Source organism: Gymnoscopelus microlampas (genome assembly GCF_963454915.1).
Source record: "Gymnoscopelus microlampas genome assembly, chromosome: 4".
NCBI classification, from domain to species: domain Eukaryota; kingdom Metazoa; phylum Chordata; class Actinopteri; order Myctophiformes; family Myctophidae; genus Gymnoscopelus; species Gymnoscopelus microlampas.
The window spans coordinates 684,696-708,155 of NC_139941.1; the positions used below are offsets into that span (position 1 = coordinate 684,696).

A 23,460-nucleotide genomic window follows, 5' to 3' on the forward strand; every position below is an offset into this window, starting at 1 on the left:
CCGACAGCCATTAGACCTGCTTACACATGTGCCTTGACTAATGAGGAACACATCTATCACGTTGACCAGTAAGCACCGCCCTTAGATTGTCCGCAATCTTGAGCAGTTTGAAAAACACTTAAACCCAGGATTTTTCAGCTATTTGCGTGAAACTGTATGATCTGTGTGATCTCCTTTTTCACAGGTTCTTGTCTGTTGGTGGCTTCTCGCTTAAATGTGTGCCCCACAACCTGAAGGTCACCAGTTCAAGCCTCACTTGGTGCAGACTTCATCTAAGTTGCATTTCACACAACATGACTATCAATGAATACATCTGCAATTGTTAAAGATAACATGAAATACTTAATTGAGTGTTTTTTACATACAGCTGATCTACAATCTCACAACTTTTCAGATAGCAATGAGAGTATGTTTTTTCAATGTATAACATACTTCATTGTGAAAATAGCCGATGTACAATCTGACAACTTTTAATGGTTTGTGAGCTTGTAGATCGGCTACTTTCACTAGTTTTGGTTCTGAGGAGATGTACAATTTCCTCATTGGTAAATGGTTTGTGAACGAGTGATCTTTGTGTTAGTGAAACAGGGGCTTGGGTCATGACAGAAGGCAAGAGTTTGTGATCCTCAACAGACAATATCAGCCTGGACAAAGCTATAGCACTATAGGTAGTGTTGCAGCTACCTAAGAGTGCCTCACGATCGCAAGGTTGCCGGTTCAAGCCTCACTTGATGCAGACTCATTTAAGTTGAATTGCAAAAAACATGACTCAATCTATTCCGTTTCCATGGCTCTCTCTCTCTCTTCAATCTATTCCGTTTTTATCTTCAATCTATTCCGTTTCCATGTCTCTCTCTCTGTTTCTTAAATCTATTCCGTCTCTCTCTCTCTCTCTCTCTCTCTCTCTCTCTCTCTCTCTCTCTCTCTCTCTCTCTCTCTCTCTCTCTCTCTCTCTCTCTCTCTCTCTCTCTCTCTGAGGGTCGGCCATAGCTGAGTGGTTAGGGAGCCAGAGGCTCTGGTTGACCCAGGTACGATTCCAGGCCAGGTCAGCAAATGTGTCGATGAAATGAAATTTGTCCCTGAGCAAGACTCTTAACCCCTAATTGCTCACAGGCCCTCATTGGAAACAAGACCGCAAGGACTTTCATGAACTGACCTGTTAAAGGAATTATCATTTCTCTTTCTCTCTCCTGGCCCCGTATTATCGCTGCTTGCAGCTATATTTTACTTTACAGTTAAATATCAGCACCCTTGGTTTGTGCTCCAGAATGTTTGTTTCCCTTGATTGGAACATTTCAGTTTGGTATTAACCTGGAGAATGTTTTGTAAACATGACTTTCAGTTGACAATACAGTGCTTGAACTCCGTTGTGTTCTGCTGTATTACTGTGATGAGGTTTACTCCTCCTTTATGGCTTTTGACCTGTAGGTTTTGGCCACTTCACTCTCCTCGTGACTAATTTGGTATACTGTACTATGTACCATGTTGTCACATGGTTACAGGTTCACTTGAAATTAAATAAAACGTATGTTTACGTATGTAAACACGGTTTTATGAATGAAAAGTGAACCTGTAACCCTTCATTGTCACTCGGCGGTGAAGGCTGGCCCTGTCATGCCTTCCCAGTCGGTAGAAAGAGGGAGAGTGTGTGGGTGCGTGACGCACTTATAAGCCAAATTCCAATACCGAAAATCTCGGCCACTCGCTCACTCCCACTCGGTCACTCCGACTTCGAACCGGAAGTAGTCGCGGTCCAATTGTTCATGTGCTTCTTGGAGGAGGCGAGTGGAGTCGAGTGGAGTCGGCGAGGAGGCTCTCCACTTCCGCATTGAGCGAGTGTACATCAAGTGTATGCTCGACCACTCTCAACAGCTCCTCCGCGGCAGACTTCCGCATCACGTGTACACTTTTTTTTGTTTTTTTCCCCTTCTCCCATGACGTATACATGGTCCTCCTCCTCCACATGTGCCGAAAACACCGGCCGCACCCCCCCCCCCCCCCTCGCCGCCGCCGCTCACTCGTTGCGCATCTCTCTCACACACACACACACACACACACACACACACACACACACACACACACACACACACACACACACACACACACACACACACACACACAGTGTAAAGTAACTGAAAAGACCGCAACAAGCCACTGGCTTTATTGCGTTGTTGAATGATATAAAGCATAATACAATTATACATTGTAATATTGTGCACACTTTCTGTCTCAAAAGCTGTTTCTATTCGTGCATGCCTCAATGCAGTACACGGACAACTATAAATGACTGAGACAAAGATTATGTTAACATTTTTAACTTCTGGGACGAAGAAAAAGAAAAGAAAACGGGAGGTGCGCGAACAGCGCGATGGAGAAGAAGGACCCGCCGATATTTAATATTGTTTGTTGGTGAAACAATCATGACTGATACACATGAAAGAAGACCCTTCACAGCTAAATAGAGAATTTTACATTTTAAGAATCGTTTCAGAATTGAATGAGTACGACTATAGTTAAATGTGAACCGGTTTCTGCTATAAATATGCATCCACCGTTCTGCGCGCCCCTTGGCTGTGACGTTTCCTTTTTGCCACGCATCTACACTTCATGGAGTACATTTTTGTACTGGGGTTCTGGGGACTGTACGAGCAATAAGGGACAGGTCAGGATTAAATCAATAAATGTAAGTTTGCTCATCCTGGCGCTCACTATTTCAGGAATAAATGGCTTTGCACAATAATGTAACTATAAAGAGAACGATGTGGCCATCCATCCACATTGATGAATTGTCTTTTCTTATATTCTGTATTATTCTATACCTGCATATTATTCTATGCATAGTATATTTTCATCCACGCTGCTCTGGTCCAACTGTGTGAGACGTCATATGTGATCGCGGAATTTGCCGTCTCTTTGAAATGACGCGCTGAGTGTAGTCCGATCCTTTGAGGGCAACCACTCGACCACTCGTCCTCTCAAATAATCCTCGGCTCCTCGCAGGGGCGGGGCTTAGGCGCGAGTGGAGGAAGCGAGGAGAGTGAGCGAGTGACCGAGTTTTGGGGAATGGAATTCAGCTATAGGGTGTCGTCGCACCCACAGGTGTGATTAATTTGGTATAATGCTCCTGATCCGAGGGTAGTTGTCACATGGTTACAGGTTCACTTTTCATTCATAAAACCGTGTTTACATACGTAAACATACGTTTTAATGTGTGTCTGTGTGTCTATGTCCAAGGCGTTGCTGAAAATGAGCGCTTGTGCTCAGTTACTACCTCGGGTAAATAAAGAACAACAAAAAAATATCTATTATTTATAATGTCTGTATAAATTCAGGATTCTGGTAGGTAAGGGAACTTTCACATACGTTGGCACCACCCAGTGGAACAACCTGGACACTGCAACCAAACTGACTTTAAAGTAGAGAACTTTTAAAAGTTCCAGTTTGATGGAGGTAGTTTTAAAATTATAGTACACACTGTCCGTCGCTCACAGCACGAGGTTGCATTGAAACACATGCCTTTTAAAGACTTTTTCTCGCTTGCTCATGCCGCTGTATGTCAGGATGGGCTGTTAAATAAGGGCCATTCACACCGAGCATGAAAAGATGATGACTAAAAATGTGTTTAAAAAACGGTTCTAACTCAATTGGAGGGCAGCATCTACACCACAACTACAGTATAACCACAACTATACTATAAGGACATCTGGAATGCAGTCTGTCTCCCTCACCCTCAGAAAGCGCTGTTATTAACAGAGATGATGAGACCTTTATGAAGAGCTAACGCTAGCTGGCATTACCGCAGGCAGGCTCACCTCTGTTTCAAATATCTTTATTGTGAAGCACAGGATAAAGAGATACAGTTACGATTCAAACACTTGTGCTTTCCTATTTTCCTTTTTTCAAAAACAAACAGAGACATACACACAAAAACAGGCGCAAGGAAATAAATACAAACAAAGACAAACTGTACATGGCCTTTATATTTCCAAATAGGCTCACCTCTTTATAATTAATAATCAGTCAGATTATCCATAATTATATCCCGTCTTTCAGCACCATCTCTCTCTCTCTCCCTCCGTGAGCGCTCTGACACAGCTGGACTGTCTTTGACGCACTGTTTACATAACGTTATCGTTCTTCAGTGTTGACGCTAATTTCATTATCTTAATAGTTATAGTTATCGTGCTCAGTGTGAATGGCACATGACATTTGTGCGTGTGTTTGTGCGTAATATGGCTCATTGCAAACTGCCAGAGAGTGGGCCTGGACTTTGAGCCTTCTAAGGACAGTGGGTGACGTTTGGTTTCCGTTATTGGTCATATGTTATTGTTTGATTTTCTTTTTTACCACTTAAACCTTTTATACTTTGTTGACCGGGGTCCCCCAGGGATTTGGCCCTCAGCTTTCCATAATTTGGATGATGAAATGTTATTGTTAAACACTCTTTAACTGCCATAGTAAAATTATAATAATGTCACCCCAGTGCCAGCGGAAACTAGTGTTTTTACCTACCTTTGAAAAATCATGGAATATTTTCTGTGAATGCTATCGGCACGGTGATTACACACACAGGGGTCTCGTAGAATGTAGGAAAACAATATCCGATAGTGGTAATCCGTTCCATAGTTGTGGCAAGTTGAAAATAGCATGTTTTGCCAAAAATACATAGTAAAAAAAAAAATACACAGGTGCCGAGATAAAGCACTTCGGATTGCGTTATCTTTGGTTCTGTGTGAAAAAAAGAAAAGAAAAAGTTTTCAAAACTCGTCCAAACTCGTCGTTGGCAGGCTGAGCCATAGCAGAATTTGACGAATGTATTCGTCCATGGCAGTTAATGAGTTAAGGACTGTTTTATGAGTTATATTCATTCATTCAAAAACGGCTGATTTACAAGTTCACAATGTGTCACATGGTCGCATGTTGTGACTGTTTCATTGTGACCTGTATAGAACACTGTTGCCATCTAGAGGACTTTGGTAACTACAACAGTTAAACCAATACTCAGTCCCTGTATAGTTTTGTGTGTGTGTGTGTGTGTGTGTGTGTGCGTGCGTGCCTGCGTGCCTGCGTGCCTGCGTGCGAGCGTGCATGCACTGTGTATAGTATAAAGTTTAATGTTTTTCGGGGTTTTTTGTCTGCAGGTCCCAAAACCTCCAAGTCTGTGTATTTCCCAGCATCCTCCAGGATAGGCCTGGCCAGGGTGAGTACTAACTACAGATTATTACTACTAGTATTACTACTGTAGCTGGAGCTCATAGGGTTAAAGGGGTGGCAGTGTTCCCAGTTCAATCTCGGGCTCCCCCAGAGTTGGTGTTAAAATGCCCTTGAGCAAGACACTGCCGATGAGCAGGTTGGTGTCTTGCATGGTTTACTCTGCCATCGGTATGTGAATGTGTGTGTGTGTGTGTGTGTGTGTGTGTGTGTGTGTTTTTGTTGTGTGCGCTAATGTTGTTTTTATAGCAACTTCAACACACCCGTCGTAACTACCGTCGTTAATGTAGTGATGTGCAGGAGGATTTTGTGGAAAACTGCTTGGATAATGTGCCTGGTTTCGGCAATCAGAGTTGCTTACAAACAAGCACTCCAGAGTGGGAGAGTTTACCAACAACAGTGGCTACCCCACGACCCGACGCCGGACCCCCCGACCGGGTGAGGAGCTAGCGCTATCCACAGAGTTTTCCGAGCTGACGATCCCCCTGACTGAGCAGCTGAGGGTGGTATGGCTGTTCCCAATTTTGAATGGACATATATTGTTACGAGGCTCTCCCATTTGTTAAATATTTCCTGAAGGAGGACACTTAGTGGAAAGCTAGACAGTCGCTCTCCCGGCTTCGGTGTGTGGTCAGACTGGCCGGACTTAATCGATCTGTGCTGTTGGGCTGATGTTACTTTGAAGTGGGTAGGGTCTAACTCTGAGGCATTGGCTGTCTCGGAGGACTTTATATCTGACTCCAGTATTTCTGTCAGAGCATCTATGACTGTGTGTGGAGCAGAACACCAACTCCCACTGACTAATGCCTGAGGTCGCCTCTTATGGGCACAACAGCAAAGGCAGCAGCAACATTGGACCGAGCTAAGGCTGCAATGGAAGACTGCATGTCTCCCTGCTGCGGACCATTCTGTCTCTCACTCTGTGTTCAAAAATGTTGCTTTAGACGAATGCATTGTTGTCTTTACTCTGAAAGCGAGGTTGCAGGTTTTACCATCTAAACTTAACCTCTCCATCTGGTTTCCAGGCAACCATGCTCCGCACTGTATACATCATGGTCATGAACAAATAGCTGAAACCATGTCCCACATCCTAAACGGGTGCCATGTATACAGGGGACTCTACATAAGTAGGCATGACAGAATAGTGGATCTGATATCAAAAGATATCTCTTCTATTTTCAGGTCCTCCATTATGCTGCAGCTTACAGCTTAGAGGAAGCCTTCTTAACAAAAGTGCTAAAATATCATCAGCTAGAGCAGACCATCTCTCAGCTAGGCTACAGATGTAAACTGTAGGTTTTCATCTTTCGTAGCCTAAGGCACGTGCACAAGTTGGTTGTGAGGGGCCTTCAAATTGCCGGCCTCTCCAAAAGGAGGGCTAAACAATTAGCAAGGTACTGCTCAATATCGGCTATTATAGGACGCCGCTCAATTTGGAGGAGGCGCTGTTTCCTTTACCCATGATTGTTGTCCACTGTGTTTGACAAGTATGCCAACTTTTGTTTTGTATGTAACAATGCTCTGCCTTACATGCACTTTGTAACTGGCTGTTTTCCCTTTATCTGACTGCACTGGCAGTGTTTATGTCCTTTGTACACCTTGTACTTCTGTTTATGTGGACATAAATAAATATTTAAAATGTGTGTGTGAATGCAACACACATTGTAAAGTAGCTTTGGATAAAGGCACTATATAAATGCACAATTTACTATTTGATTCACAATATACGTTTTTATCTGTTACATTTTTTCAGCTCCAGTCAGCAGAGTTCAGCTCCACAGATAAAACACCAGCAGGTGCAGTAGGAAACAATACTCACACTCATATGTTTCACTTTTGTTCATCTATGTTTGTATTTATTTTGTATAATGTCGCATAATGATTTAATTATGTTTTTATATTGCATGTAGTGATATATAGTGAATCTTTTATGGACCCCAGGAAGATCCATTTAATAAACAACACACACACACACACACACGCACGCGCACGCACGCACGCACGCACGCACGCACGCACGCACGCACGCACGCACGCACGCACGCACACACACACACACACACACACACACACACACACACACACACACACACACACACACACACACACACACACACACACACACACACACACACACACACACACAAAATAGCAGCATATTTGTCAATGTATTTATTGTATGTCTCTCTCTCTCTCTCTCTCTCTCTCTCTCTCTCTCTCTCTCTCTCTCTCTCTCTCTCTCTCTCTCTCTCTATCCAGGTATTCAGGTATGGTGATTTTTCTTCCATCAACATTTCAACAGTCTGTTGACAGGCAGTACAACTCATGAAGTCACTGTGTGTGTGTGTGTGTGTGTGTGTGTGTGTGTGTGTGTGTGTGTGTGTGTGTGTGTGTGTGTGTGTGTGTGTGTGTGTGTGTGTGTGTGTGTGTGTGTGTGTGCGCAGAATGGGGAATCCAGGATGGACAGAGGAATTTCTTTGCCCAGTATGTTGGACCAGAAGGTACACACACACACACACACACACACACACACACACACACACACACACACACACACACACACACACACACACATACACACATGTACAGTACGCAAATTTACACATAGGTATGCAAACACTCACGTGCATACATACCGTCACAAAGGGTTAACATGATACTGTATGAGACTGTTGTTACATTGATTGATTGATTGATTGATTAATTGACTGATTGACGGATGGGTTTGTAGATCTACCCCTATGAGATGCTGGTGTTGAGCCTCAGAGGAAGAAACAAACTTCCTCCTGGAGTCGACAGAACCAGACTGGAGGTACACAGGCACGCACGCACGCACGCACGCACGCACACACACACACACACACACACACACACACACATTGGTTTTGGCTTCATTGGTTTCTCTTGAGTTCCAGGAGCGATTATAAGATTTTTTTTTTTTTTTTTTACTGATGACTTTTCATGCCCTGCCATAGACAGGCTCCCAGTAATATTACGGATATGCTGGTCCCTCCCTTATAAGCCTGCACACAGCCTTAGATCCTCAGATAGGATATGCTATCTCTACGTCAAGTGTTTACTTGGTGCTCGAAGACCGCCGGGTCTATGAAGAGACAGACCTAATCGTCATCCTAAATATTTGCATCATGTTCGACATGTCAATCATTGGCTATCCTGGCTGTCCTTCACTCCTTTAAAGCCAATGGGGACCCGTTTTGCGTGTCCTTTAAGCCAATGGGGAGACGACCCGTCCTTCGCAGTACCCGCCTCCCCTCCCCTCCCCTCCCGGAGGAAATCAACGCTCCTTCCTTCAACACTGTCACTGCATCTAGCCTCAGGCTACAGAGTTAGCCTAAATGCTAGCGTGCTTCCTCAGAGGCTCAGAGCTAGTTTGGCTATTACGTTATTATTTGGCCATGTTCACCCTGACTTTAATCTTCGCTATTGTTGGGAAGACCCGTGTGGTGTCTAAAAATGTTACCACCACTTAAATAAAGAGTAAACTAAAATGTTCCAAACCCACTATAGCAATCTGGTAATATTCAGGGTACATATCACTTAAATGTCAGAGCTTAACTCGGCATGTAAATATGATATAAACGAATGAATGTGAAGTGGAATCGAAAATAATAGTGTTGTCCTCCTGGAGTTAACCAAATTTGGCTAATAGTTAGCCTACTTTCATTACTAAACTGTTTTTAGCCAAAGTCACGTTATTATTTCCGTAATTTTCATGCATTGTACATCCCAAAAGAAAATGTATTAACCACGCAAAGGTGCCGTAATGACTTAATGCTTTTGAAACATAATATAGCATATTTTTGCTGGACTTGGAATGGGGGCTCACTTCCGCATTTTTCTTCTTTTGTTGTGTACACTTTAAACAATGCCAGTGTTGGAAGATTTCTGAGTGAGAAATAAGCAACCAGGTCAATGAAACCAAGCCCAAAGAATTAAGTGACTGTTAGGCTACATGAGCACTTTACACCTATATGCATCAGCTATTTGAAAATAGACGATTTGGAAATAGCCGATCTACAAGCTCACAACAAATACCACAAGCAAGCAACTACCAATATTTACAAGCAACTTCACAGAAAACGAGGTTGCTTATAATAAGCATACATGGCAACACTAGTTGTGTGTGTGTGTGTGTGTGTGTGTGTGTGTGTGTGTGTGTGTGTGTGTGTGTGTGTGTGTGTGTGTGTGTGTGTGTGTGTGTGTGTGTGTGTGTGTGAGACAAACAAATGTACACTAGCGTGTCACCTACAGCTTGTAGATCGGCTATTTTGGATTTCTGCACAGTGTAACATTACTGTCCTGTTTAAAAATTTATTAATAAACAAGGATACTGTAGCAACATTAATGAAACCAAATGGATCCATTTGGGTATTTTTTTCTTGTAAGCCAGTAGTGAAAAGGGCAAACGTGCATTTATGCATTAGCAACTTAAGCCCTGTTTCAAACAGTGAAATTAGAAGACAAGTTGTGAGCTTCACTTGTATAAAGGCTAATGATGTTCAGTGGTTGTGGTGTAAATATTTTCAAACATTTTAGTACTTTTACTTTTGGTACTATAAATTTACTGAAGTCAATTTTGAATTCGGGACTTTTACTTGTAACAGAGTACTTCTACATTGCAGTATTGATACTTTTACTTAAGTAAAACATTTGAGTACTTTTTCGGGTCTATTTGGTTCCATTTGTACACTCTCAGAGTTAAATTAACGTTGATTTTACAATATAAATTGGGGTCCCATAAATGTCATTAAATGGGGGTCCGTAGCCCTAATGCATGTCAAACAGGGGGTCCTTGAAATTAAAATGGTTGACCCCCACTGGGCGTATGGGACCCCCAGTCCCAGCACAGTATGTTGGAGCGCCTCAGTGCGGCTGCAGACTTCATGTTCTTCCTCAATAGACATATCGTCCGACGTTGACCTATTTTAATTGCCATGGGCCATGTTGCGCACAGGGGCCAATGATGGTGCTGACCACAATAGCTTTTTGGATTCGTTTCCACAACTGTTTATTATCTTGTGATCACAATATGCGGATCCCATGCGCACAACTTAAGGATCTCGTGCACACGCGTTATTAAGTAGTGGGATCAACCTAAGGATCTGGCTCACATGTGTTATTAAGTCATGGCCACACCATGTATGACGCTACCACGTCTTAATGTATTTTTTCAACACTATGTCCCTTTAGGGGTTCTGCAGTTTTTGAAAAGCGCTATACAATTAAATGCAATATCATTATCATTATCATTATTATCTTATCTGTGTGTGTGTGTGTGTGTGTGTGTGTGTGTGTGTGTGTGTGTGTGTGTGTGTGTGTGTGTGTGTGTGTGTGTGTGTGTGTGTGTGTGTGTGTGTGTGTGTGTGTGTGTGTGTGTGTGTGTGTGTGTGTGTGTGTGTCCTGCAGAGACATCTGTACCCAGAGGACTTCCTCAGTGTGTTTGGAATGTCCCTGGAAGACTTTGACCGTCTGTCCCTCTGGAAGAGAAACAACCTGAAGAAGAAAGTCTCACTCTTCTGAACACCTGGACTCCATCCCCCACAATCCCTTGCTCTTCCTGGGTCGCACCAAGGAATGTAGAGTCTACGTCATTTTCTCCGTCAAGCAATTCCAGCTGGCAGAGTGGTCGCGCTGGGAGGCAAGCTGCAGCCGGGAGTTCGATGGAATGCATTGTAGTGTAAAGTAACTAAGTACATTTACTCAAGTACTGTACTTAAGTACAATTTTGAGGTACTTTTACTTTACTGGAGTATTTCCAATTGTCTATACTTTTACTTCAACACATCTCAGAGGAAAATGTTGTACTTTTACTCCACTGCAATTATTTGAAAACTTTAGTTATTTTTGCAGATATAAATTGTTACGTTATAAACCACTTTAGTCCTATTTTATATGAAAATAGCTGATTTTCAAACATTTTAGTACTTTTACTTTTGGTACTTTAAGTACATTTTGATACCAATACTTTTGTACTTTTACTCAAGTGCATTTTTAATTCTGGACTTTTACATGTAACAGAGTATTTCTACATTGCAGTATTGATACTTTTACTTAAGTAAAACATTTGAGTATTTCTTTCCACCACTGGTAGTCAATGAGAGCCAGGTGGACCAGCTCATGAATAAACACTATATCTGAGCAACTGAAAACAACTGTTTTGTGCTGTGTTGCTTTTCGATGTGTACACTGTATTTTATTGAGGCATCTAAAGAGCACAGAGTACGTTTCTGAACGTGCCAAAGTATGGGCTGTTATCCATCAATGCCAGCCTGACAACCAATACTGCCGAGCCAGAAACGATAGATGGCGCTGTTTAGATGCCTCATTAAAATTACGGAGTTTGCACATCGCAAAAGCAGTGATCATAAAACAACCTGTGGTCTGTCTTCTTTTACATTCCTGAACCAACTATACGACGAAGGTCTCAATCGTTCAGAAATAGTTTTCATGAGAAGATTGAGTCCAATGCATTCCATCGAACGTCAGGTTCCAGTTTGCCACCCATGTGCATCAATGGCGCATGAACTTCATCCCCCACAACCCCCTGCTCTTCCTGGGTCGCACAGCAACTCCACCCCCCACAATCCCCTGCTTTTCCTATGCCGCACACAGGGGAACCTGAACTTCCAATGACACATTGAGGCGTCATTATGATAAAACATAATAATTATTCTTAATTATTATTGGTTGCTGTCATTCATAGCAACAATGAGACTCTGTCATTACACACTTAACCTTAAACTATCCCTTATTATCTGGTTGCTAGGTGATGGCTCCATTTCTGATCTTTGTACAGAGTGAGGATTTACTTTTATTTATTTTTTGGTCCACTTTTAGTTTCTGAGTTCAGTGTTAAAGGGACATTTCACAAAATATTACAGAATGTATTCTGTATATTATCTCACGCATATATCACCCCACTATTATAGACTATAGATCTGCCATTAATTATTTAGTGTGACTGTGACTGTGCTTCATGTTCTGAGAGCATGTGGTTCCAACTATCATGGCCTTAAGTCTCACTGAGGGGTTCAGTTGGTTTTGTTTTGTAGGAATTCACAAACCAAAATAAGTACTATCGCTCTGATATTGAGGTCCACTAGATCAGTGGTTCTCAAGCTTTTCTGGATCAGGGCCCACTTGAACATCTTGTAAGTGTTTGCGGCCCACCCATCTTAACAAGTGGTCGGATGGGTGGGCCGCGTGCATTATCAGAGCGTGTTGATCACAATGAAAACTAATTTTTCAAGGTTTTAAAAGACACCAGCTACTATAGATACTTATGAAACAATAATACTACTACTAGCAGTGGTGGAAATGGTTTGCTTGAGTAAAAGTAGTAGTAGTAGTAAAGTAAATAGTCTGTTACAAGTAAAAGTCCAGAATTCAAAATTTACTTGAGTAAAAGCACAAAAGTATTGGTATAAAAATGTACTTAAAGTACCAAAAGTATAAAGTACTCATTGTGCAGAATGTCCCATTTCACAAGTTTTCAAATCTATAAAATGTATAGAAATCATTTGAAAATAGCAGATCTACAAGCTCACAATGTGTCGCATCGCAACGCATTGTGAGCTTGTAGATCGGCTATTTTCAAATGGCCAAAATGTATATAGGGCTGAAGTGAGTTATGTATGTTTTGTAATAATAATCAAAATCTACAAAGTAACTAGTAACTAAAGTTTTCAATTAATTGTAGTGGAGTAAAAGTAAAATATTTGCCTCTGAGATGTAGTGGAGTAGAAGTAAAAGTACTGAAAATTGGAAATACTCCAGTAAAATAAAAATACCTAAAACTTTTACTTGAGTACAGTACTTAAGTAAATGTACTTAGTTACTTTACATCACTGACTACTAGTAATATTACTACAACAACCAGCAGCTACTACTGAGCTAATTATGAAACGTAATTCCACTGAGGATTGGAAGCATACAAAATACAGTCTAGATGAATTCATGGGTAGATTGCGTCATGAATCAGACTCAGACTGACTGGGTACCAGGAGTGGTTTGACACATTAGAACAGGTCAGAACACATTAGAGATGAAACTGACCGACATGGAACTGTCTGAGGATTGAAACTGGACGTTCATCTCTTTTTTTTCTCCACCAAAAGTACTGCTGATACAGAAGTACATTTATTATTAATCATTTAGTAGAATGTATTCCGTTTTTTATTATTATTATTATTATTGTTATTATTATTGTTATTATTATTATTATTATTATTATTAAATCGTGCATTCTAAAGCCCTTCCAAGACCACTGACATTAAGACATTAACATGTACACATGTGGAAATGCCTTTGACTTTCACAGTGACAGTAAACAGTTCCTGCTGTCTGCCTATGGGTGGCAGTGTTGTAGCTTACTAATATTCCCTATTTGTTGAATTGAGATTCCTATTGGCTGATTCACATTAACACAGCGACTGGAGGATTTCCACTGGCTGATTTTTAAAGCCTTCACTTGTTAGGAGTGTTTCTATTGGCTTAATCAGCTTGTTATGAGTGTTTCTATTGGCTTAATCAGCTATAATAGTAATATAGTTGTAATGAAAAAGCCTTTATTTTTCCCACACCTAGGAGGAAAAAACAAGGATTGGACAGTTGCATCAAAGCCGATCAGAATATAGTGATGTCAGCATCGTGTCCTGTACTTCCATTCAGTGTTGCCAAGTCTGCCTGTTACAAGGCGCTTGATTTTCTGTCGCTTGTGAACATTGGTTGTTGTGGTTTTGTTGGGCTTGTTTCTAAAGTGTAGTTGCTTATTTGGGCTTGTTTCTTAAATGTTGTTTAAACCAGTGGTTCTCAAACCTTTTCATGGCCCCCAAATTAATATATATTTGCCCGCGGAACCCCATCTGAAAATATTTTGTGCTAGGGACCGGGAAAGCATCCGTGTCATTTTAGATTTTAGCGTTGGCTATTCAAAAAATTGCAGCTCTACAAGCTAACAGCTGCGAGCTTGTACATCTGCTATTTTTGAACATTTTTAAAAAATCTTGAAAGTGTTTGAAAAATCTTGAATCATTTTGAATATTTGATCACAAATCTTCTCTTCTGGGGGTCCCTGGCACAAAACATTTTTCAGATGGGGGTCCGCAGCCAAACACTGTACATAAAAAAGTTTGAGAACTACTGATTTAGAAGTTATTTGTAGAATCTGCCTCAGGTCTTATGGGTTTAAATGTTTCAAAAATATTCCACATTTTCCCAAAAGTGTTTTTTTAAAAGATAGCAATGTGAGGCAGGTGGTTATTTCTTTTTTGTTTCATAGACCACACTTTAGATCGGCACAGCCTGCGTACACCATTTCATGTGGTGAATTCAAACCTAACGCCAAAATAGCCCAACGTGGCAATAAAACAACGAATACTTTTGGAAGCGGTGGAGCCTTGTATTTTAGACCAGTTGATCCCAGCTGTGATGTCACTGTCTTCCCCTGCTACTTTTCCTCCTAGTCCAGCACTAAACCACTGCCCTGTTTCTTCCCATTACACAAACACACACACACACACACACACACACACACACACACACACACACACATGGGGCATTTCAGAGTATGGAAGGACAATAAGCCACAACCAGGAGGTTGTGTCCAAGCCAGTCAGCACACCTTTAAGTCCATACTCCTTTTCACGTCCAAGCTTTTCCTCGTAAAAGGAGGTGATAGAACTACAAATTGATGTCATTCAGAACTTTTCCCTCGGGAACCCGTCCACCCCCAGGTGTTCGAAACCCGACATGGGAGAGGGAGTGTGTGTCAGGCCTTTAGAACATTTAGAGACGACGCTTCAACCTGGACTAACTGTGTGTTTATGTGACTGGTCAAACCTGAACTAAAGCTTAGAATACACCAGGCTGACAAGTTAGCTGAACATCTGTCTGCGTTGCCAAGCATCAGGGCCTCATGTGAGTCTCTGTCACGTTTTATGTTTTAAAGCGGACATTTTTAACTCTGATCTGTGCTTCTGGGAACAACACATTTTGAGATGGAGGCTCCGCGGCCAAATACAAATCATTTTGGGGGTCCCTGACATGGAAAAGTTGGGAGCACCACTGATATAGCAACATACTGTTAGGATATAGAAAACATTTTTAGATACGTATTTGACCCCCCCCCCCCCCCCAAGAAGCAAAGATTTGAGTTACAAAAATATATATATTCAAAGATTTGCACAAATTTTCACGATTAAAAATAATAAATAGTCGTTCTTCAAGCGCTTGTAGATCTGCTATTTTTGAATAGCCAAAGAAATCAAAAAATTATACAGATGTGTTCCCGGTCTAAAAGGGTTAAAAGTAGGAGGTGCCAGCCGACTGTCAGCCTGGTGAGGTTGAACTAATTTATAACTGTGTGTACAGCATGAGTGTGAGGATGTCGACTGTTAGCGTTGGCTATAGTGTTGCTTAGTGACCAAAATGATGTGCAGCTATTTTTTAACTTGCATAGACAAGTGGCATGTTATTACTGACAATGAAAATAAAAGACAAAAAAACAACTTGAGTGTCTGATTGCAGTTTACCTTGACCTAGTTATGGCAAATTTAATTGAGATGTTTTTGTTAATTATAGACTTGTTTTTTTTTTTACCACAATGTTAAAACATCATTTAGATGCATGTTGTTCAGACTGATGCTAGGTTCATTGTTTATCTGGTATCCTATTGTTTCAATGTACAGATAATTATTTTTGATGTTGTTTAGACTGATGCTAGATTCTTTTAAGATTCTTAAAAGGACACATAGTCAGGGCTGTTAACAAAAAATGGACACGGCGGACAAAAGCACCACATTCTTTCCACATGCTTTCCACATCACCTTAACTTTCATTTTTTTGGTGGGAGCCACATCATCAAGATGGCGGAAGGCGGCCATCTTGAATTTCAAAGATGGCCACCATATAATCCTCCTATAATTCTACAAACCTCTGTCTGTCTGTAGTGCGTGGTGTCAAGGAAAGCTGCCCGGTTCTCCTCAGTGACTGGAGCAATTTCTCTGAATTTACACACAGCCATTGACCATTACCATCTGAACTTAACTGCGAAGCCCGTTTCTCAATTTCATCAAATCTCAGCGTATTATTAGCGTTTATGTGTCAAACAATGGGAGCTAACGTTGCCAGGTTTTGCGCGAGAAACAAGCAGCAAGGTCTATGAAAACAATAACCCCACGCTTGCAACTACTTCACCATACCCGGTGAAGGGCCTGCGCCCCTCACCGGGTATGGTCTAGTATCTATAAGTGCCAATATATCGGCTTCCAAGGCCCTATTTCACGAAAGAAGAATTAGGGGTTAAGCCTGACTTTAACACCTATCCTGGCTTAATTTAGCCGGGATTTGCGATGAATCAGTTTCATGAAAGCTGAATTATCTTGCCAGATTAGCTTAACCAGTTCACCCTGGCTAAGTGTATCTATGTCTAGATTTCACGAAAGAAAATTGACGCAATCCTGCCTTAGTTACCATGTAAACTAATGACTTTTTCCACAGTTAATTCAACACATATGTTTGTATATGCACTCATTTTAATTACCCTGCATTCAATAAGATATAATCAATTGAATTATATTACCGAAATAGTGTGTGACCAAGAATCATAATTGTTTCACAATGACTCCTGTGATATGTCATTGTCACTCTGTTAACACTGTAGTTCATATTGTAGATGTTTGATAACATATTATATATATATTTTTTAGATTATAAAAAATGTCTGACATACATACGTATACATACATACATATATATACACATATACATATACATCCCTAGCACATACATATATATATATATATATATATATATATATATATATATATATATTACTATAACAATAATACTATTGCTATACGTTACTGCCGCGGGTACCGGCGAGCCCCGTCAACGCAACGGGGACCCCCGTCACTGCCGCGGGTAACGGCGAGCCCCGTCACCGCAACGGGGACCCCCCCTTACCGCCGCGGGTAACAGCGACCCCCCGCGGACCCCCGTTACTCCCATGGACGGCACTGCAGATATATAAATGTAGATGGATTCCATGTAATCTCAACAATGCATGCATGGCGCATATAATAGCATCGTAGATTAGTAGGCGATATTCACTTAAACTCCTCATGTTTAAGCCTAACAGAATTATATATTTATGCACTATATATATATTGTATATATTTTTGGACGACTTGCGCATTTAATTTGTCGGCAATACTTTGCCACGCTTTCTCCCTGGATTTAATAACAGCGGCCATGTTTCCTTTTCTGTTATTTATGTTTCATTTCCTCATATGATTCCATGAGCTGCTGCTGTTCGGCCACAGAGAAAAACACTACTCGAGTTTTGTTCCCCGCCGCCTTGATTGGTCAAGTTGAAGGAATCTGCGTTCGAGTTCTTTTATAGAAATACGTCGCCGCCCATTCAGCCTGGCTTCATTATCCTGGCTCGACACAGCCTGGCTTGACAAGGCCTAGCTCGACAAAGTCTCTCCTTTTCAGCCTGGCTTGGCGTTCATGGAACGGATTAAACCAGGCTATACGGACCCGACTTTGTCAAGCCTGGATTTGACTTAAGCCCAGGCTTATTTAATTCACCTTTCATGTAATAGGCCCTAAGCCACTTAGCCACTCAAGTTAATCTTGGTGTCAAAATATATATGTTCTGTGTCAAGGAATGCATGTCAGCTATTGAGAATACCTCTAGATGTTTGTGTGTACCACGATCAAATAAATATGTTCATTCTAGCAATGTATATTAACATCATTTTCATCTTGGTTAGTGGTAGGACACATTGAAAACTGGATGACATGCATGAAGTGAATTATTAGCTTCACTTTCTAGGATAACAGCATATTCAAATGATCTGTCACATTGACAAGTGCAAAGATCTCTGTAGGTAAGTGGGACTTACTAGGGCCCCAGGTTTCAGCTGAGGCATGCAGCATTTGGGATCAGCTTTGTGCTGATAGACAGTGCTTGGGAGATTTATTTTAACACACCCCAAGTAGGCCATGTAATGTACAGTAGGCTACATGTAGGCTAGAGTATGTTGTGTATTGTATGTTACAGCTGCACTAGAAATCCACTAATGTATTATGTGCGTCATTACGTGCGCTGGACACCTCCGATGTTAATTGTAAGTACCATTTACATAAGGTCTGTCATATAATAACCAATACTCGTGTAAAAATATAAATAAACAATATACACTATCAGTCCAGTATGCGTGGCTCAGGTTTTTTCATAACCAGCCCCGCCCGCCCCAACCCGTCTCGCAAAAATGAATACGGGAGCCCAACCCGTCTCGCAAAAATTAACATAAATCAACGACTTCTCATCACACAAGCAAGTCCATTCAATTGCTTTCCAGAGAGAGAGAGAGTGAGAGAGAGAGAGAGAGAGAGAGAGAGAGAGGGGGGGGGGGGAGAGAGAGAGGGGGAGAGAGAGAGAGAGAGAGAGAGAGGGGGAGAGAGAGAGAGAGAGAGAGGGGGGGAGAGAGAGAGAGAGAGAGAGAGAGAGAGAGGAGCGGGAGGAGAGCGGGAGGGCGGAGCTTACCTTGACCAGTAAGCTCCGCCCTTAGATTGTCCACAATTTTGAGCAGTTTGAAAAACACTTAAACCCAGGATTTTTCAGCTATTTGCGTGAAACTGTATCATCTGTGTGAGCTCCTTTGTCACAGGTTCTGGTCTGTTGGTCCAATGGCTTCTCGCTTAAGCGTGTGCCTTAGGTTGCCGGTTCAAGCCTCACTTGATACAGACTTCATTTAAGTTGCATTTCACACAACATGAATGTGTCAATTAATACATGTTTAATTGTTAAAGATAACATGAAATGCTTATTTGAGATTTTTTTCAATGTACGACATACTTCATTGTATAAGGGAATCTTTATTTAATTCCCTTATAAATTATATAATTATATATCCTCTCTGGTGTGTATACACAAAGCACCCTGTGTTTATATTTCTAGTGGTATAAAGTAACTGTAAGTACTGTACAGTACAGTTTGAGGTATTTTTTTGTGTAATGATTTGTCTCATAATATTAATGAATTATCGGTATGTTTTGAATCATTGTTTTAACTTCAGCGCCTCCTCCAGGGAGTCAGACATCGCCTTACATTCCTGTACGACATTCCTGAATGTCTCATGAATTACCCAGACAGCACCCAGCGTCGCTGCGACGTCGGCTTTTGATAGTTACATCTTCAATGGATCGCGTTCATTTCTGTGTATAGCCTGACCCTGCGTTTTAACAGCGGGCAACTCTGGGCGATGCCGGGCGATATCGCCCAAAAAGATAAAGAAAATCCATCTTTCATCGCCCCCCGCCCACTTCGCCCGATCGCCGGCTCTCATAGACTTTCATTATATTTTTGGGCGACGTCGCCCAGAGTTGCCCGCTGTTAAAACGCACCGTGAGTGTTGCTTGGGGAGCGGCAGCGCGACCTCTTTCCCCTGCGTCGCCGCTACATCGGCTCTATATTGCTACATCGCGTTCAAGGCTGATGGATTTGTGTACTCTGACAGTCTGCCACGCCACAAGGGGCAGTGACCCACAAGACGGCATTATACTTCGGAGGTCTTGGCCAGAGGATGTGCAAGCTCTCAGCCGATCGTCGTCTTCAACAACAACAACAGTGACAACAACATGAGTGATACCGTCTCTTCATTTCATCCGTTTAATACAGGTTTGTAATGTGCAAGATCACAAAAGGTCAGGATAGTTTCTAAACTTCATAATTTATTTGACATTTCCAATGTGGTTTTATATTTCAGGTTGTAAGATATTGGTTCAAAATGACACTGCACTTGTACACATGAGAAAGTGTTAATAATTAGTTGTTTTTTTAAGGAGAGTTGGTTTAGTTGTAAACAGGCTAGCCTACCTAATTATTAAAATTAGATTTTGATTACTTCAGTCAGTCAGGAGTCAGTCACCATGTCTTTCCAGCTCTTTACTAAACAGAAAATGCATTTTCAGGTCAGGATACCAATTTTATCCAATCAGGACAGAAAACTCAGACAGAATTCAGATTAAACAATTGAAATTGGAAGTGATGACACAAAGAAATCAGCAGACAAAATTGGAACTGGAACACTATAAAAATTAAGCTGATAAATAGGTACTCTTTCCTGATTGGCTGAAATTGTGTCACCTACCTGAACATTTATTTTATGTTTATGAAAGAGCTGGAGAGACATGGAGACTCCTGTTACTGAACAAACACTCTATAGTAAGGATTACTATCAGCATGTAGTGCTTTAACCTTTGAACAAAAAACTTTGTTTTCACCCAAAAAATATCACTTACCCTAACTTAATTTATTATCTGTCATTGGGTGTTACAGGGCCTTACAGATTTTTGGATGCACTGCTGGAATAGGTGTGTGATGATGGCTGTGACGGTACTGATGTTGTGATCTCTGAACTACGAGCGAGACACATGACCAGACAAGGAAATCAGGCGACCAAAGGACATGAGGGAGCCCAGTGTCTGGGAAGTGACTCTGTATCTTCATAATAGTCCTTGATGACATTTGTATAGTAATGTATCTGTATTTGTATAGTCTTGACAGTTTGTCTTTCAGCACCCCTGACAGCTCCTACTTCACCAGTGAACACAAGTACTTACATTCCCACCCCAAAATGTGAACTGTTTATGTATTGTCAAACGTTCCATTTTTATTTTCCCATCGTCTTTTTAAGCTGCTCAGTCTCACCAATTGAGACTTGTATCCCAAAACCTATAGTAAATGTGTGTTTCAATTTGAATCTTTGTTATTCAATGGTGTCCTCATTGTAGCTAATTCTGAAGACTATCTATTCTACATTTGGAATCATTATTCTTCCCAGGTGACATGCCAGCCACAAAGAATATGGTGTTGACACAACAGCTCTCCACACCTCAATACCTGGTATAAAGGTAGGGTAAGTGACATTTTTTGGTATTCTTTTAGTTTTTTGTTAAAAGGTTAAAGTACTATATTCTGATTCATTGCTACAGAGCGTTTGTTCAGTCACAGGAGTCTCTCCAGCTCTTTAGTTAACAGAATATAGTACATTTTCAGGTAGGTGACAAAATTTAAGACAATCAGGAGAGAGCACTGAAAATGCATCCTGATAGTCTATTTTCGGCAGTGATAAAACAAGAATGATGATGTAAGGAAGACGTGTAATTTCCTTGTCTTTTGCTCCCAACAGTGAATCCTAGCCGCACTCTTGTCCCGCTAAGACTGAGGACTCTACAACAAGGTACATTTTGATTTAAGTGTTGCTGTGATTAGACTGGTGAAGGTTTAAGACGTGTAATTCCATTTTCTGTGTGGTAGAGAACAGACAATTGTGAACTTGTAAAATTAGTAATGTTATTTATGGCATCACATTTTATTTATATAGCACTTCTCACAGAGAGAACTCACAAAGTGCTTTACATACAGTGAGATTAAAAAGAAAGACCTGTAGAAGAGAATTCCAAAGTTTGGGACCTACAAGCTGAAGGCTTTGTCACCTTTTGTTTTTAGTGTAGTATGGGGAACTTCTAACAGATCTTGTTCAGCAGATCTTAGGGCACATAACGTGCGAGCAGTTCAGTTAAGTATTCTGGAGCCTTACCATGCAGAGCTCTATTATGAGCACCAGAACCTTGAAATGGACCCTGAAATTAAAGTCAGTGGCAGTGCAAAGATGTACACATACGATTGACAAGACATACAGACAGTAAAATAAAATTGACCTTGTCTGTACTACACAACCTCTATAATTGCTTCTCTGTCTTAAAGTTAATGCTTTTTGTTTTCATCATGTTTCCATTGCAGAAGCCGTGGCCGATCATTTCAAACAGTCTTCAAGTCGAAGTAGTGGTGGGGACTACAGAAACAACAGAATGAAGCAGTCTTCTTGGATTTGTGGGCTCTTCAGCTTTATCATCTGTGTCAGGCGGAAACCTTGTATGTCAGACATGTCCAATATCTGGCCCAGGCACCAAGAATAATACTTTTCTTTAGTTAAATATTTGTAAAACCCGCAGACACACTCGACTTGTTAAAAAATAGCAAATCTAGAAGCTCACAACGCATCACGATGTGATGCATTGTGCACAGTAAGGCATTGATTTATTACAAACACGACCCATTACTTCGGACAATGAGACCCTTACAGAGTATTTCCCTATATGTCAATTTCTACATTAAACCATTACTGCTCTCTCTCCCTGCTCTCAAAAATCTAAGGACACAATATCATTGGCCCTAATGGTTACTGTAGATGTTGAAGCCTTGTATACTAATATTGAGCAAACAAGGTTTATCTGCACTCAAGACACTTTTTGGATAAATGTCCTCATTCATGACCCTCCCACAGATTTCCTTGCTGACCTGAGTGCTGTGCAATGGGAGCTTGTTTCAGGCCATCATATGCTGGTTTATTATGGGGAAATGGGAAGTCTTTCAAAAAAGATGGCACTGTAGTTAAACTATTGTCATTTCACAGCTACCTTAATGCAAACGGCAATGTTTGACGCTCTCTTTGGACTATAGTAGGAACACAATTAACTTTTTAGTAACATATTTCTATTTCTAGAAAGAACATACAGTTAATACTGTACTCAAAACTACTAAGTGTTTTTTCCCCACATTTTCATTCAGAGATAAATCAAAGAGGCATGTTATACGGAATATTACATTATTGAATTGGCACCTTATTAATTGTGATGACACCTTACAGGAGGTGTCCTCAGACAGATTGGTACATACGGGACTGGAACAACAGATGTTGCTACCCAATGTGCCTAATGGCACTTTCAAATGTGGCCATCGTAAGTTGTGATGCAGTGGTGAACTCTTAAGGTTCTTTTTCACCCTGTGACACAAACTGCATAATACGGACAGGCAAACTTGAAGCTTTTCAGCTACAATAGCCGTTTTGAATCCAAATAGGGCAATTGTGTGACACCTGACCAGAAAAAAACTCATGTCACCTTTTTCACCTCGGGCTGTTTTGCATGCCTGATAATACCAGTCTCTATTCTCTCATTTCTATTCTCTCTTGTTCCCTTTGTACTTATTTATGGAGGACGTACCAAAAGACATGAGCAGATCATAGATATGCAGGTAAAACCAAAAACGCAGATTATGCAATGAATCATTTCAAGGAAGTTCATAGTGGTAAGTTAGTCATCTTTACAGCCATAGGATTAGACCATGTCCCCTTGACAAACAGGAGAGAATAG

The 23,460-nt window shown here is 41.1% G+C and overlaps 1 protein-coding gene across 5 annotated transcripts in view; it reads left to right on the forward strand.

Annotated features, from left to right (window-relative positions):
* Positions 1 to 10,704, forward strand: part of LOC311044423 (dematin-like) — a 71,058-nt gene extending 60,354 nt beyond the window's left edge. For 3 of the 5 annotated variants that reach the window (XM_084055979.1, XM_084055982.1, XM_084055983.1), the window contains 5 exons: positions 5,142 to 5,200; positions 6,965 to 7,007; positions 7,656 to 7,712; positions 7,943 to 8,023; positions 10,639 to 10,704. In XM_084055979.1, the coding sequence (XP_083912105.1) occupies positions 5,142 to 5,200; positions 6,965 to 7,007; positions 7,656 to 7,712; positions 7,943 to 7,956 (173 nt within the window). In that variant the 3' untranslated portion in view covers positions 7,957 to 8,023; positions 10,639 to 10,704. Of the gene's footprint in view, positions 1 to 5,141; positions 5,201 to 6,964; positions 7,008 to 7,470; positions 7,607 to 7,655; positions 7,713 to 7,942; positions 8,024 to 10,638 lie in introns of those variants that run through there. The other 2 variants (XM_084055981.1, XM_084055980.1) reach the window with 2 other exon arrangements.
* Positions 10,705 to 23,460: the final 12,756 nt, after the last annotated feature.